This window comes from Plectropomus leopardus, chromosome 4 (assembly GCF_008729295.1).
Source record: "Plectropomus leopardus isolate mb chromosome 4, YSFRI_Pleo_2.0, whole genome shotgun sequence".
In the NCBI taxonomy this organism is placed as follows: Eukaryota; Metazoa; Chordata; class Actinopteri; order Perciformes; family Serranidae; genus Plectropomus; species Plectropomus leopardus.
In genome coordinates this window covers 1,038,095-1,056,354 of record NC_056466.1, presented here as the reverse complement: position 1 = coordinate 1,056,354, position 18,260 = coordinate 1,038,095, and the positions used below count along the sequence as shown (strand labels likewise).

Genomic DNA, 18,260 nt, shown 5'->3' with positions numbered 1-18,260 from the left:
AGTGCGACTTAAGTTTGTTTACGTTACATCAGGGTTGCTCTTATTTGCTTATGCTATGCTCATTGTGTAAAAACGTTTCTACGGTTGCTAATAAATACTATTTTTACAATAATCTGTTAGATATATGAGATGCACATTTATTTGCACCCTTCCTCCAATTCACCTGATGCTCGTTTGCATGAGATGGAAATATTTCAACGTGTTGCTTTGCCAAAAATTTCCTGCTCTGATCTGTTGTCAGCGTTATGGTTAAATAAATACCTGTGTGACAGATTGTTATCAGCTCCTCTGTCAGGCAACGTGCAGTTTGATCAAAGCAACGTGAACTCTCACAAAAAAAGATTTAAAGGTTTTTAATAAAGAGACAAAAACAATATTGATATTTTCTTTGTTAACTCTTCTAAACCTGGATTAACATCACCTTTGTTGTGCTGCATTCAGAGGCCTTCACAAGTATATAAACCTTTGGATTGGTTGGATTTCTCTGGAAAAAATGGGTGAAAAGGCAATAAACAACTTAGACAAGAAATGTCATAGGAATTGCAAGAAATTAGTATATTTAGAAGTTACATTTAAAAAGCGTGGGATTATATACATATATATATATATATATATATATATATATATATATATATTTTTTTTTTTTTTTTGCTTTTTTTTATACATTGTTATTTTTTGTGTGGTGTCAAATACTCGGGCTATAAAGAATATTAGACATTAAAATGATTTGCCACTTTCATTGAGTTATTTTTTTAAACCAACATCAGTTTTAATCATAAATATCAAATATTCATTTATTTTCAGAATTGTAACCCCTTAAATGCCAGTATGCCACTATATTTTATGTGAACAAGAAATTAATATACTACATGTAGAATTTTTTAAATGATGACAGTCTGGGATATGTCAATGATTAGCAGCAACATTGATTATGACAAAAATGAACAGGAAAATAGTAAAAAGTTACAGGGAATTTCCTGAAAATAAGCAAAATAAGCAATAAATCCAAGTACCTCCATGTACAAAAAGAGAAAGGTAAATAAACAAACAAGAAAACACCCCCCAAAAGTTGTGTATATATATATATATATATATATATATATATATATATATATATATGTGTGTATATATTTGCCACCAAATTAAATATCTAATTATAATAATTACAAATATAGTTTTATGGACATTTTTCACACACACATATATATCTATGTAATTTCCTCCTTTTTTTCAGGTCATTTTCTTGTTGCTTTTACTAATTTCTTGCAGTTTGTGGGACATTTTTTTTCTAAGTTGCTCACTGCCTTTCCTCCATCTTTCTGAAAGAAAATAAACATTTTTGCTCAGGTTTCAAAGGGTTAAACTGCTTGTAAAAAGCATTTATCTGAACGCAGCACAAGAAAACTGTCGTCCATCCAGGTTTCAAAGGGTTAGAGTCGAGTTAAACTTTTTCTCCTGATGATTTGAGGAGCCTCTCGGCGCCGCGTCCGTCCTGCTGTTTGGGTTTGTCTGTCAGACGTGAAAAGCAGCGTGTCTGCTGGTGACGCCGGGTAAATAAAAGTCTATGCGGGCGACTAAAGCCACTAAAGCTTCAGGCCTTGAATGTTTGTTTTCAAGTTCAACATCTGCTTCTCCTGTCGCACTTTCTCCTCCTTGAACGCCATCTTGTTGGCTTTCTTCTCCATCCGCCGCTCCTGTCCAAGCACACAGAGGGAGAATTACAACAAAATGCAGCGTACGCTTTATTTACAATATTTTCTCTGCTTCAGCTTTATGCGGACAGCAGTGTGTGTTTATTTTAGTAAGTGAAGCGGTTATCTTTGCTCTCGTCCAAGCCGCCAAACTCCCGTGACTGAAACTGTAATTCGATCCTCCTTGAACACAGGAGCTGCTGGTCTGTTGTTCCCTACATCTGTTATTGTTATTGTGTTACCTTGAGTTTGGTATTAAACGCTTAATTTAGATTCACTAAAGTCACACAGTAACACAGCAAACTCACTGAGGCAGCGGGAGACCAGCACTCCTGTGTTCAGCCAGCTAAAATTATTTTTGTTAAAGGCGTTTGGCTCCAAAGACAGACGGCTTCGGCTCCCAGACAGAAAAGGCTGTTTGACGTTAAAAAAAAAAAAAAAAAAATTTAAATTAACCAATCAAAAAATAGACATTAAAATTAAAATAATAAAAAATAAATAAAAATAAATGACCAATTGAATTTTTTTTTTTTTTTATTAAAAAAATTACCCGATTGAGACACTTGTAGACAAACAGCTTCCCCAACGGAAATGGCTGTTTGTCTTTAAAAATAATAAAATAAAATTTACCAATCTTTTTTTTTAATTTAACCAAAGAAAGAAACAATTTAGGCAACAAGCTGCTTTCCCCTTGGAAAGAGCTATTTGACATATTTTTTTTTTTTTTTTAAACCAACTGAATTTTTTTTAGACTAATATTTCTGAATTTTTTTAGGTTATTATTTCTTTAAAAAAATAACTAACTAAGAGAAAAAAAACTGGTCGTGGCAGTGGTAGACACGCAGCTTCCCCATCAGAACGGGCTGCTTGACATTGACATTTAAAAATATTTAAAGCACACACTGAAACCAATAATGACTTGATTATTGACTGACTCTTTAAGGGACTAAAGTACGTTTTTCTGCTGCTCTTAAAAACCCCACTTCAAAAAAGCCTGAACTAACCCTTCAATCCTTAACATCTTTCCCTCCGTGGTTAGTCATGGTTTTCACGCCTTTTCTTGTCATGACGAGCTACAAGATTAATTGCAATACGCCCTTCTTTGGGTAAATATTTGAGTCCGTGTTGTTCGCAGAGTAAAAACAGAGTGACCAGCCTCTAGAGTTAATGCCCATGAATCAGACACGTAACATTAAATACAGATAAATATGAGGTTTTCTTATCGGATTAGCCTCATTATTGCATATTTATTCAGTCTCGGCCTCTCTCTGTCTCACCTTGCGCTCGTCCTTGATGGCCTGTTTCCTCGCCTTCCTCTCCTCTTTGCTCTCGTCTTTGCTGCGCTGCTGAGTGGAGACTCGAGGCAGGTCCGAGTCGTTGATCCTCGTCATGCGCTCCGCCTGCTTGGCGGTCAGACCTTTGGCGGGGAGGACGTCCAGCGGGATGCCCGTCTTTTGGGACACACGGATCGGTTTTGTCTGAGGACAAAAAAACACAGAGGGGTTGATTAAAAGCTCATTTTGGGCCGAACAAAACACAGAACATTAACGTAAAAATCCAACTTTTTTTGTCTTTATATTGTGAATATTTGCACATTCTTTAGTCAATATTTTGCACGTTTTATTCTCTTCATCTTATAGAATCATTAATTATTTATTTTATTTTAATTACATTTTTTCTAAACTACATTACAAAAAAAAGAAAATCCACCTTGTGCCTTATTTTGCACATTTTAATTGTGAATTTCTATTTTATAATCAGAATCAGAAATACTTAATGAGCCGAGACCACGTACGTTCTAGTCCATGTAAAGCTTTGAGAATTATAGTAGAAATAAGCATGGAAATGGAAAAAAAAAAACAAAACAATTTTTAAAAATATATGAAAAAAAAAATAATGTGTGCATTTGAAGAAATTTAAAATAAAAATATTTATAATAATTTATATTTATAATATTTATGTAAAATATGCTGAGTCTGTAAGAATTTAGAAATATAAAAATATGTACCTTATGCTACTTTACAATGTACGACGTTCATGTTTAAATTTCACAATATTCCAAAACTCTGAACATAAACGCAAATAAAATCAAAACTTAAGAAGTTACATGTGCCGTCTTAAATAATCGTATTTCATAACTTATAAATCTGATTGGTCATCAGTCAAGACATCTGTTGTGTCATGCACGAGAATATTTGAAATATTTTTTACCGAATATATCTTTATGCTGGAGACTCGTGGACGTTTGTCTGATCTACTATTATTTTACACATATATCACATAAAAAAGCAGGTAAAAATATCACAAAAGAGATGCTGTCATACCTTTGGTGGCTCTTGGATGATTTTGGGTCTGTTGTAAATGTTTGAATATGTGCCTGAAGAAAACATGAAACATCAAAATTAGACAGAAAATCTCCAGAATTTATAACTCTACATCTGTTCACACACTTTTACCATGAAATACCAAACATTAAACTACTGTAATTTATGTCCTTTTAGCACCTAAAAGAGTTTTTTTCCGAATCATCTGAGCTTAAAAAAATAAATCACATCTATCAAAGATTTTGTGTAAAGAGAAAACCACGCCGACTCTTAATCTTAAAAAATAGATTTAAATGCCAAATGAAAAAAAGGGAATTCCAATTTCCAGTAACTTTCAGTTTACCGTGAAAATGAAAGCAGATGTTGAAGAATTACATGACTCATTTCTCACCAAACAAAACCTCAGCACAGTATTTTTAAACGTTTAAAACTCGAGAAATCAAAACGTTCAATATATATTTCACTCTGCTATTACTCATTTATACAAGATCGCGTGTGACATTTTAAGATTGTCCGCTGACCAAATAAACTTTACTGCGCTGACGTGAAACAGATTTTAACCTTTGGCTCCCGGTGACACACTCACAGGTCTCAGCCAACACGGGAAACACACCTGATCTCAGGTTCACTTTGAAAGTCAAGAAACTGAAAGTGAGGAGCTTCTTCACTGAGCGAGAGTCGCCTCAGCTTAAAAAAACACGACAATCCTCGCTGCTACTGTTCAGAAACGTCACATCTATGATTGTGTTATTAATCACAAAATGTTGTTGTTTGGACCTGCTCCCTCTGTAAATATAAACGAACACAACGACTCTTATTTTCAGCTGCATAAGAAAACACAGTGATTATATTCCATTTCTGCAAATATCTTCCCCTAATAACTGACATCTGGAAAAGACGGCAAACAAAGTAAATCTCCATAAATATAAATATAAATATAAATATAAATATAAATATAAATATAAATATAAATATAAATATAATAAACTTATAAAAATAAAACTTATAAATACAATAAACCTAAAAATATATCCCCTTAACACTGGACCTATCAATAACTTAAATCTGCAAAAGACGGCAAATAAATAAGTAAATCTCCATAAATATAAATATAATACAATTATAATAAAATTGTAATAAACATATAAATACAAAACTTATAAATACAATAAACTTATAAATATATTCCCATTAATCTTACACACTGGACCTACTAATAAATTTAATCTGGAAAAGACGGCAAACAAAGTAAATCTCCATAAATATAAAAATATAAATATAAATATAAATATAAATATAAATATAAATATAAATATAAATATAATAAACTTATAAAAATAAAACTTATAAATACAATAAACTTATAAATATATTGCCATTAATCCTACAGATTTGACCTTAAACTAACTAACATCTGGAAAAGCCGGCAAACAAAGCAGATCTCCAAAAATCCAAAAATAAATATAAATACAAACTAACTTTTAATTTTGTGTGGGTTTGTTATCCATCATAAGTCAAAAATGCCACTAAAGGAAGATTTCCGCTGCGTTTCTTCGCTGATGACGAGACTGTCGGATGAGTGAAACGTTTGCCGTGAAATTTAAACTCACTGATGATGGTTTCACAGTCCCACTTCTCTTCGGGAGCCTCGATAACGACGGTCTCCATCTCCTCTTCCTCCTCATCGTCTTCGTCCTCCTCCTTTAGGACGGGAAGCTCTTTCGGACCCAAATCTTCAGGCCTCAGGGATCTAAACCACAAACACGTTCGGGTGATTTAAAGCAACAAAGATCTCATACATTTAATAAAACGTACCGTCTCAAAAAAAAATACTGAATCAGATCAAAAACATTTTAAATGTGCTCACTCTTTCTCTTTCTGTATGAAATAGTCTTTGATAACTTCCTCCAGGCGAGCGCTGTCCGGCTGGATGAAGCCCTCCAGCTCTGCGTTGTCCAGAGCGCCGATCTCATCGTCATCGAACTGCTCGTAAAACTGAAACAACAACAGTCTGAGGGTGAAATCGAAAGACGGAGGACAGAAAGATGACGAGGAAAAACACACGTGACAGCGCCTACAAAGCGTTTTGCTTCTTTAACACTCAGAGTGTTTTTAAAAGCGTCCCTCAGTTTCAGCCGTCAATTTTGTCATCGTGAAAAGCTGTCATCATGCATTTAAGTGTTTTTTTCTTGCTCTTTTTGTTTTTTTTTTATTTGTTTGTTCTCTGTACATATCTTTATTATTATTAATAATGTTATTATTATTATACTACTTTATTCTAATTTACTCTATGTTAAGTGCCTTCCTTTGTATTAAAAAATTGCATTATTTTGCCTTTTAAGAGTATTTTATTCAGTTTCTGCTCTTATTTGCTGCCATAATAAAAAAAAAATTCCTTCACGGGATTAATAAAGTATTTCTATTCTATTCTAAAGCACTTTGAATAATTAAATACAATTTAATTCAAATTACATACATTTAAATAAATCAAAAGTAAACACAGGTTCGCTCTACTGTGCAGCCTTCACTCGTCCAGTCTTGAATGACAAAGTTTATTTTGTTTCACTAGTTTTAAAAACTATTCTTTAAACGTTCTATAATGTAACGTTAATTCCCTGCAGTCACACGACGCACACGTTTTTAAAATGTTCTCCGTCAGACAAACGCAGTAAAAAATTTTCCTCTGAGATGATTTGGAGGAGAAATATAATGCTGCATAAAACATGAATACTCCAGTATTTGAGTAAATGTACTTAGTTACACTCCGTCGCCGTCTCTTTATGAAAATGTGTTTTTAATAAAAGCGTTCACCTTTTCGAAGCGGTCGTCCAGCAGGGTGAGCTGCTCGTTCCTCCTCATCACCGACGACGTCATCGAGTACTCTGTGAACCGACTCTTCGTCTCCTCGTCCATAAACAGAAACTCTCGAGCGCGGCCGTCCATGTCCTCATCGCCCGAAAACCCGCCCTCAGAGTCAAAGTCGCCCTCAGAGTCTGTGTCCTCCCACTCATCATCATCATCATCTTCATCTTCGTCACCTCTGGAAACCACAAATCGCCACAAAACTCAAGTCACCACTTTTCAAAAGCTGATTTAAGGAAATCACGTATTCATATTTCCTGTCTTACTCTGCGTCCTGCGCTCCGCTCGCAGTGTTTGCTTTGACGATGAAGTCATCGTCCAGCAGGTTATCGGGGTCGTCGTAGTCAAAGTCTTCGTCGAGAGCGGCCACGATGTCGGGGTCCATGTCCAGCCGAGGTCCTGAGGGGAGACACGCGGGACAATGAGGAGGAAGAAGACACAAACCTGTCGGCTGCTTTGACAGCTTCACACGTTGGGGACGACAAACAGCAGCAAGACGTAAAAATGTAACGAAACTGTAAATATGTCCAGTTTTTATCATGAAATACAGTTAAAGCATAGTTTTACATGTTTAACCCTTTGAAACTTGAGCAAATTGGTATGCTCTTTTTCAAAAATGTAGCATTAACTAGAAATTGACAAAAACATTGCAAAAAAAAATTGCAAAAATGTTACGAGAAAATAAGCAAAAAAAAAAATGCTACAAATGAAAAAAATAATTTTTTTTCTTTGTTCCGTAACAAAGTTTTATATATATTATTCAGAGAATTATAAATGTCATTTTCTGGACATTTTTTCCCTGATTTTTATCTAAACTTAATATTATTATTAACTTTTGTAAATCCAAATATTTTTCATTATATATGTATTTTTTTATTTTTATCAGACCATTTCCTTATTACCTATTATTTATTATTTATTTTTATCCTTTTTTTTTTTTTTTTTTTTTTTGCAATTTGCAATTTGCAAGACATTTCTGGCCGAGCTGCCGCTTACCTGAGATCGGAGCGGCTTTGTTCAGGAGTCCCACCTCCTCTTCAAACTCCGAGGCGAACACTGACGAGGGAAGCTTGATGGTTGCGGCCTGATCAACGAAAGAAAGGTGAATCAATACAGAGCCTATTTTTATTCTATTTTTTTATTTTTTTTTTTTTTTTTACAGTAACTCGATAAACTGGTTTCAAGGTATACTGTAGCAACAAATCTACAAGACGTATGAAAAAATTACTGGAAAATAGAGAAAGGAAAAATGTAAAGAAAAAAGAAACATGAAAATAACCTCAAGAAAGTGCCAATAAATTTGCTTTCTTAATAAAATTATTCTTTTCTTTTTTCTTTCATGTGAAATATATATAACTAAAAGAAATGGAAATATAGTAGTTTTCTGAACGTTTTTCTCTCATTTTTATCACTTCCATGTCATTTAAACTTTTTTTGTTTTGCAGCTGGCTGGATATTTCTTGCCAAATTGCTCATTATGTTTTTCTGTGTTTTGAAAGAATTAAACCAACTTTTTCAGGTTTCAGAGGTTAAAATGCTTTCGAACTGAATTGGTTTCATTTTACAATATATTACAATATATCATTGACTCTGTTTGTAAGATAAAAACAAACAAAATAGCTATAAAGACCTCTCAAATAATCAGAATTATCGGTGTCAGTTTTTATTTTATGTTTTTAAAAAAAATATATATATTTGAAATTGTTTCAGATATGTTACTAAAATGATACCTTTTCAATGTTTTAAAACGAGTTAAATACCTGTGCAATGTTCTTTATAACTTAAAAAAAATTATTAAAAATGTGTTTTAAAAAAACAGAATAAATATCACTTTAGTAATATATCTGAAACAACTTCAAACGAATTATATACTTAATACATATATATATATATATATATTATATATATATATATATATATATATATATATAAAACGTACTGTGTATATATTTTTAAATGATCAAATTAAAAAAAAAAAAAAACGTAACATTTGATTTTGGTAATCCTATTTCCTGTTTCGAGCTAGCTTGACCTTTATTTTGAAGTCCTCTCGGCGGAAACAGGATATGACGGCACAAATGTTTGAGGACACTGGCGGGAAAAGTCCGAAATGTTTGTTGTCAAAAATCAAAGTGTTTCACGCTGAATTAAGCGCCCGGCGGAGCGGAAACAAGGTACCGTGTTTTTTAATATGTTTTTTTATTGTTTTTGTGTGTTTAAAACTGACAATTTAAATGTATTAAAATGTTTCGCTGTCGACGCGTTTATGCTAAAAATAGCTGCTGACGTAATTGACATCGGTAACGTCACTGTTTTACTGACGTGTTTCACGTATGTAAACAATAATGGCATTTGTGCGTTTGTGTATATCTATATGGTTTATAGTTATGATGTTTCACTTGTGTAAGAGTTTATTTTATTTATTTTTTTGAGTGTTTTTGGCTCTTACAGTGTGTTTTTTTGCATAGGAGGTGCTGCACCACGAACGGAAATTAGTGTATTAATGAAGTATTTTGACTCTAAAACCGGAGTTTCTTGTACTACGAAGGTGGCTTATGAACTAGTTATGGACAAATATGACTTTCTCGTTAACAATATCTGCATTTTTGGAACATTTTATATTCATGAATCCAAATATCTGTAAGTGAAACCAGGCAACACCCCGCTGTGCAATTACTCAAATGTGCAATATTCTTTAACTCTTGATTATAAGCCATATTTAACATGTTACACGTTGTATATTTTGTGTATATATATGTATCTATTCTTATTGCTATTCTTTCTTATGTATTCATTGTTGTTACTGTAGCTTTGCACACGTTTGTAATTTGCACATTTTTAATTTTCTTGCTAGTTGATACTCTGCATATGCAGTTTTATTGAGCATATTTATTTACATACTTTTTAAAAATATCTAAAATTTACATACTGTGCCAATAGTTTGCTCTTACTGTATTTATATTTTATATACTGGTGTTATATGCTTATTTCTACTGCTATAGTTCTCTCTGCGGGCATCAGAGCGACAGAAACTATTTCTGAGTCAGATATATTTCTCCTGCAGTTTGTTTTTTATGTCAAACTTGTTAACATTATACACGATATTCAAAAAAAGCCCTCGCATTGTCGTTGTTATTTTTTCTCTTCACTTTGTATATCATCTTTGTGAAGTAGATTACAATCTTGTGCTTCGCACCTTTTGTAAGCACCTGACGTGTTATTTGAGATTTAAAAACAGTGTCTGTAAATGTCCAAAAATTGGGAAAACAATGAGATTCTGGAGCTATTAACCCTCCGAGCAGAGGATGAGATCAACAGAGACACTAAATGATTGTTACTGACATGTGTTGCCATTGTTATTGTTAGTAAAGCGCTGATGATGTGAATGTTACGTGTCACACAACAGGTCGACACTTGTGTTAAACGTCTCGCCCATCACGCCTCTTTAGCTTCTGCGGTGCTGGCATGCCGTCTAAAATCACACACTGGAGCAGCATGATGCCACTGTCGCAAAAATGCAAAGACAGTAAAGAGAAGGGACTTCATAGCGTCATCTGGGTGTCAAAAGGACAACTTACAGGAACGGCCCCGTCCATGTCTTCCTCGTTCTCTTCATCTTCATCACGGACGTTAATCAGTCGCCGTGAAGGACCGGCCGCCACCAGCTCAGACGGGACAGACGCCTCCCTCAGGTGCTGCAGGTAGTCGTAGTCATCGTCGAAAAAAACGCCGAACTCCCTCTGCTCCGCTCGCCTCTTCTCTGCATCCGCCTGAGAAACAGCAAGAACACAGTAATCCCATAATAATATTTTCAAAATTTTGTCGTGTTTGTGCCGTTCGTTTGGTTAAATTAGAGTTTCTGCAGAATAAATCTGCTCCTGCAACTGACAGACGTACAATAAAACTTCAAATAAAAGCGTAGTCCCCAATTTAACACCCAGTCCCCTTTCACTAGCTGGGTGTGGCGACACATTTTGACAAATAAAGGCCTGTCTGAATTAGAGGCCCGGTCTGGTTACCATGGTTACTATGGATGAATAAAATCCGGCTGTTGGCTACATGCTGGAGATAATGTTACTTAGCTGCTTAAATCATGCACTGTTTTTTAAGCTTTTTTTCCCAGGTAAATTCTTGCTTTGTGTTTTTTTTTTGTTATCTTTTATTTTTTATTTATATATTTTTAAAGTTTTTTTGAGTGGCGATTTTTAGGTAATTTTTTTGCTTTTTTTTCCCCACATATTTCTAGCTAAATTCTGGGGTCGTTTCATCTTTTGTTGCTCATTACCTTCTTCCCATGTTTTTGAAAAAAAAAAAAAAAAAAAGCGCCAAATTGTCAAGGTTTAAAAGGTTAAATAAATAATTTATTGTATTTCCCATCTTTGCTGAGCTTAAGTTTTGTGTGAAAGGCATTAAAAGCCCGTCCCAAACAGACACCAGTGATTCGTTAAGTGATTAAGACAAACAATAGTCTTGGCTGTATTTTGAAGTTTTACTGTTTGCAACCTGTGACCAGTTTCTGTTGCTTTTCTTTGAAGGGACACACAAGACAAATCATGCAAAACAAAGACGGCTGATGTTGCACCTTGGCAGCGGGCAGGAGGACGTGCTGTGGGGCCGTCTCATCTGCAGCCAGCGGGTCCCTCTGACTCCTGTGGACGAGGTGAAAGGTCACCGCCTTCTTCTTCTCAATGAACGACTTCTTCTTTCGGTGAGGCTGCAGGACACAAACACAGCAGTGAACGGTGCTGAAACAACAGTAAAGTCTTTGCTTTGATTCCTGAAAACAACATTATTTTAAGAAATCATCAGTGAGGTTTCTGCTGGTAAATATTCTGACACTAATTTCAGCTTTTCACTCTGAGGGAAAGACGGCAGTGATCTTAAATTAATGTTAAGCTTTTCTGAGTGCAATAATGAGACATTAAGTGCAGTATTATAGAAATAATCATGTAATACTTATTAACTACTTTCTCTTACCTATACTTCAGATTTCAAATGATACACAAGTATTATTAACTCCAAAAATCAACTAACCTATTTATATTTATGATCCATAATGTCATTTTTACTATTGCATATGATGTGTATGTACAGGGTTTCTACAAGTATCATACACTTAAATTTAATGCTTTTATTAAGTACCTTTTAAGATAATTATAACATTTTTTTAGACAAAAAATAGTATAAAGTATAAAGATGAGTAAAATGTATGTGGCCCCACGCAGAGGTAAGTTTTCTGTGGTTATTAAATAAGGTTATTAAAAGTTAGTTATATTTATCTACATTTTGCCAACTGGAAGTTAAAAAATAAAGACAATATGAGGTTCAGTGGAAAGTTTTAAGATTTGTAAAATTTTAAGATTTTTAAGAATAGAACAGAAGAACTTGACTTATTTTGACAAAAATAAATTAAAAAATATTTTAATAAATACGTTTTGTTTAATAAAAATTTGATAAAATGTTTAAGGCAACTGAGACCTCACACGCAATTTTAAATCTAAGTCTACTTAATCACTTTTAAGGCCTAATAACCATTTAATTGAATTTGATGATTGTACAGCAAATTCTTTTTTCTTTAGATTATTTATTCATTTGTATTACTTATTATATTTTTTCTATTATTTATTGTATTTCTTTTAAGTTAAAGTCCTCGTTTTTGCACTTTTTCATATTTTGTATTGCAAATGCTGCACAGTTATCTCTCTCTCAGGATAAATAAAGCTCTATCTTATCTATGATGTGAAACTTAACCACTTAGAAGTTGAGGAAACTGGCTGCTGTTGTTGTTTATGATGATGAGTATATTAAGCCATTGCTCACGTTATTAATAATTAATTGAGGGCTAATTCTTGTATGAAGTTATGTGTAACCCCAAATCTCACCACTTTATCCTTTTTTTCATCTTAAATGAACCGGATGAACAACACCGACACTTGTAAAATAACAGTTTTTGTAAACCAACTGTTATACGGCCAGTCTCGTATAAATCTGTAGTGTTAAAGTGAATTAATTTCATTTTCTACCAGGTTTCTTACAGTGTTTAAAGGGAAACAGCTGAGTTATCTATCTAATTTGACAAAAACATGAACGAAATGATGATACAGCTTTTAAAATTTAATTATTTAACCAAAACATACGCGGGTATTTATTAAACGACGTTATTTTCTTTTAACACGGTGTGTTTTTGATGCTCTTCACTAACGCTAGCTGTTAGCTAAAAAGGTTAGCTCGGGTTATTAATGTCTACTTACCATTTTGTAACGAAATCTGTCGGTTTTCTTTTCAACTGATCCGGTTTAAAGATGCTCAAACCCGAAACTTCAGGCAGCTGTAAACAACAAATAACCGTTTAAATCCACAAACGCGCTGTTGTTGTTTATCCACGCTGGCCTCTTCTTCAGCATGCTGCTGCTGCCATTACTGGAAAGAACCACCGAGGGGAACAACGGGGGGGTAAATAAACGATAATAACATGTTTAAACATGGAAAGTTAAGGTAGACTTGGATTCTTTTATATGGGTTTTGAATGTTAAATTTAGAAACGTGTTTGTGTTGCTGGTGTAACTCGTGTTATTGTAGACTTTGGTTATATTTCTTTAAATTATGCATTGTTGGTACAGTCCACAGCCCTCCTGCAACAGCGGATGGAAAGCTAGTTTATGAATTCGTTACCGCCACCTGCCGGACTACAGAATAATAAAAATATAAAAATAAATTAAAATATGAATAAATAAAAGTACCGTATTCATTAATAATAATAATATTTAGTTATTTATGTTTAATATTTCTTTCTAAAATGTGATGATATAAATCCAAAACATTCTGGTGTAAAAAAAATACCTGACAAATACTTTTTTCTTTTTTAAACCCACAAAAAAAAAAAAAAATCACATTTACAATCAACACTCACCTTGATTTTTTTTTTTGCATCATTTTGTTATCATTTAATAATTTCAATGTATGAATAGCCCATTTTGTTCTTAATATTAGCTAACAGGGTGCTATATTGCTGACATGCATTAATTAAGTGGAGAAAAGTTAGTTTAATTTGTGACATAAGAATATTGTTGACATGAACATGAAATTCTCCAAAAATAATAAAAAGTTGTTATTTTCAGTCTTATGTTGCCTGGAGTATAACATTACATTAAATATACTATAAACCCAAAAAATTCTGGTGTGGAAAAAAAAATGTGACAAATCATTTTCAAGTCCACAAAAATTACATTTATAAAATGCAGCTTGAAGCTTTACTGGATACTTTCTCTGTAATATTTTAAAGGGATGCTTCCTTAACACTTTAATATCCCTTTTAAATATTTTGAAAATTTGTTGTACCAATTTAATTTTTATAAGTAATCAACTTGTATGTTCATAATTGTGGTGCCAGTGCATGATCACCATATTTAATAACACTTTTTTTTCATATAAAAGGAATTTTAAAAATGTCAAAAGTGTTATTTGGTACAGCTGCATATAAAAAAATAGAACATTGTGAAAAAGTTTATTTTTCTTAATAACATAATTCAAAAAGTTAAACGTTCATAAATTGTATAGGCCCATTCATTACATGCAAACTGAAATATTTTAATTTTTTTTTAAAGTTTCAAGTCTTTTTTGTTTTATTTTTGATGATTATGGCTTATATAGCTCTAGAAAATCAGAAATAGAATATTTTTCAAAAAAAGATTTACAATACAGAAATGTTCAACTTCTGAAAAGTACATTAATTTATATACTGTACTCAATTCTTGGTAGTTGTTTTCTAACTGTATGCCATAATTATCAAAATTAAAAATAAAAATGTTTGAAACGTTTCAGCTTATGTAATGAGTCTAGAACATATTACATTTTCACTTTCTCATGGAAATGTTTTTTCACAGTGTCGTCATTTTTTTTAAGATGCACCTGTATATTTACTAACATGAACAGAGTGAACTGTTGCGTCACATAACACCTGAAGTACCTGAGTGAGTCACTGGAGGCGCTGCGGAGCACGTGAGCGTAACACGCCCATCTTTAAAATGACCGAGCAGCGCGAGCCAGAGAGTTCATCTATTTATAAATCTTTATTTAAACATATTCACCTGGCGTACGTCTCGAGGTGAGTTGGTTTACAACTTTATATCTGTTTTGGTCCTGTCAGACTCCTCTCGTGTCGACAGGTGCTCTGTTTTTTGTTTTTTAGGAGTTTGACGTCTTGATGGTTTTGATGCGTCGACGCCGTGATTTTTTTTTTTTTTTTTTTTCAGGTGCGTATTTGACGAAGTTTCACCGCACAGGTAGGATCAAAACGTGTCCAAATTTAAGGAATTAGACTGTTTTAATCGACTTTTGTTATGAATACGCAATATTACCGTGTTATTAATTTCCGTTAGGCTACAGTTAAAAGGTAAATGAAGCCGCTGCCTGCTGGTTTTTCTGTGGCGTTGGAGCAAAAAATAGTAAAACTTTAACTATTGTCAGCAAACTTTCACATTAATATACGGACAAAAACGTCAACAAAAGGTTGTATTCATGTTAAACTTGAATATCTATTTATGTTTTAATGCTAGCAGCTACTACGTCGTGCTGTTGTCGTGTTTATTCTCCAGCAGAGGGAGCTACGACCTTCGTTTTACAAAATATCTTAAATAATATGGGTCTGTATCTGTATCATTATTAGTTGTGTTTAGTCGCAGGTGATTAACCTTAATCATATAATCAATATTAATGAGTTTTATTAGTGTGAGCACGGAGCCGTTGATACAGTTATTTAACGGCTCTGTGCTAGCTTAATGGTCATCCAAGAGAACTACAGCCGTTAAAAGGCGCAGTGCATGACGGGAAGACACAACGGTCTAAAATCAGTGTTAAATGTTCGGTTTTTTTTTATTTTTAAAGCGCATTTATGCAAAATATACAGAAAAGTTGCGTTTTTATTAGTTATTTTGTGTTTAATGACAGCTTTTTTGCTCGCATTATTATATAGGTTTGTTCTCGTAGGGGTGAAACCGTCAGTGAGAAAACATAACCGACAATCCCCGAAATATCTCAAAGTGGTTGTTCAAAAACAACCGAATTTACTGTGAATGTAATTTATGTTAATTTAGGGGATCACTTTGCCACATTTAATGGCGTTTTATTCATTTTTTAAAGTTACTTTGGCTGTAGTCATCCATATGGCGTGCATTGTGTAAATTGTGTATATTTGATTAATCTTTGAATTTCCCGCTAAACTTCTAAAATATTTCTGAAATACTCTGTATGAATAAAATTGATACATTAACACTGTGGTATGCAAAAAAGTGCCATTGAAGCCCATTCAAACTGCAATTGTTGACCCCACAGCAACCAAAGCATAAAAATATGCATTGTATTATTTTTAGGTCTAGTTTAGTCTGGGTTTTTTTTTTTACTTGGGATTTGTCTTATTTTAAAACTATTTTTCACCTGGTGATGCCATTTTTACTACATTTGGCATGTGGAGAAAACACATGCTATTTCCACTAGGTGACCTGTCACAATCAAGGTTACTGAAAATCATCGACATATCCCAGACTGTGATATAAAAAATAAAATACAAACCTACTTTGCAATTAAATCTTTGTTTTCTCTTTAAGTTTGAATTCTGGACACATTGGACATCAATTAAATTTGAGAGCATGTGGGTTTATAATTCACTTATAAGTTTATATCGTTTAAAATAGTATTTTTTGGGGTTGTTAGTATAGCTAATTAGCGTAAGTGTGAGCAGCAATTTTTATATTGCAGCTGTTCAAAGGGGAGGCTAATTTAAACTACTTTATACTGCTTTGCAGTTTAGTTTACAGTACATAATGTGCCATAATTTAGAAGATCGTCATTTTGTGTGTAAAATCTTAATCTGCAAATTAACTATCTGTCAGATAAATGTAGTGAAATAAAAAGTACATTTCCCATTTACCCCATACACATAAAGTAACCTCGAAACTGTGCTTAGGTTTTGTCTCCTTTCATAAGCAATATATACTTTGATAATCACATTAAAACATATATTTTTAGCACTTGTGTAACGTTGCAGTATTTGTGCAGCACCGCTGGAAGAGGCGCAGGTGTTGAAATTACTGCAGTTTCGTCTCGTGTCCACTAGAGACCGTCAGAGCTCCGTTTGTTCCTGAAAACAAAGACACGATGTCTTAAAAATCCCAGCTTCCCTAAAAGTCGCACAGACTCAATAAGACCCACAGAAGATCCTGTCAGGGTCAGCCGTTTCGGTTTTAAGAATAATAAGGAAAACAAACAGTTGTTTTGTTTGTAACTGTAAAAAATGTATTTCCCCCGATTTAAATTCCTATTGGATGATAACGAACGACGTCACCGGAAGCGTGAATGAGCCTCGTTAGTTGCATTTGTTTGTTTCAGATAAAATACTTTGTAGCGATCTCTGTTTCGTTTTCTTTGACCATACATCGATGTGATTTACTCTGTTTTTCACCGATGATCCAGAAACTGTAACTCTGTGTGTAGCAGACCCGTCAGTGAGGATGACTCCGCGGGGAATCACTCCCCTGACGTGGCCGTTTGTCCGGTATCGCTTCTCGGCCTTTTGGCTAAGATCAAGTGTAGTATCTGTTCTTATCAGTTTAATATCTGATACGTCCCCTACCCGGGGACCATATATTAAATTGATTTTTGGAACAGGGAGATGGAATAGGGGCTTGCTCCGTCCACTCCACGCATCGACCTGGTATTGCAGTACTTCCAGGAACGGTGCACCCCCCTGATAATGTCAAAAACAAACAAGATGGTTTTATTATTTGTTAATGTCGCAGAGAATGCTTTGGGAAGTTTATGTTTTGTTATAGTGTTGCACTTAAAACGCACTTATTAAGTTAGGCTTTAAAATTATATATATATATGGGATTGTTTACTTTCATTGCGAGTTTTAACCAACACCAGTTGTATTCTCAAATACCAAATATTCATTAACTTTAAAAATTATAACTCTTTAAATGCCTGTTTTTTGTCATAATTCCACTTTGTTTTATAGGCGAAAAGCAAACACTCCTATTGCACATAGGCCAGCCCCCCTTATTTGCGTAATAAGGTGGAAATGTAAGTTAAAAAGCAAAAAAGGAGGTAAATAGTTAAAAGGTAGAAAGTTAATATTTAATAACCTATTAATAATAAAGTTAATATTACTAATTATTTGATGTGCATTGACTAACACCAGTACAGTTTAACATTTGGAGTTACATAAAACCCATTTCGGATGTGTTATGTATCTGTATTAGGTGCTTAGTTGTCTTTCTAATATGCTAGTTTGTCCTAAAAAAAGTATATAGATTTAATATGAAGTAGAACATAACATTTAACCCCTAATTGAGGAGCGCCACTGCTGAAATTATGATGAAAGGGCCCT

General features: G+C 33.6%; 1 protein-coding gene and 1 non-coding gene across 2 annotated transcripts; one reads left to right on the top strand and one right to left on the bottom strand.

Moving 5' to 3' along the window:
• Positions 1-1,359: 1,359 nt before the first annotated feature.
• ltv1 (LTV1 ribosome biogenesis factor) lies at positions 1,360-13,287 on the bottom strand. The gene is made up of 11 exons (XM_042485217.1): positions 13,129-13,287; positions 11,460-11,591; positions 10,456-10,647; positions 7,874-7,961; positions 7,144-7,276; positions 6,827-7,055; positions 5,883-6,010; positions 5,626-5,765; positions 4,016-4,068; positions 2,969-3,169; positions 1,360-1,694 (listed from the first exon to the last, which is right to left on the bottom strand). The coding sequence occupies exons 1-11, from the start codon at positions 13,129-13,131 to the stop codon at positions 1,584-1,586; spliced, it is 1,410 nt and encodes a 469-aa protein (XP_042341151.1). The 5' UTR covers positions 13,132-13,287; the 3' UTR covers positions 1,360-1,583.
• Positions 13,288-17,428: 4,141 nt separating this feature from the next.
• Positions 17,429-17,619, top strand: LOC121942709. Its single transcript, XR_006105824.1, has one exon. It is a non-coding gene; the product is annotated as a U2 spliceosomal RNA (small nuclear RNA).
• Positions 17,620-18,260: the final 641 nt, after the last annotated feature.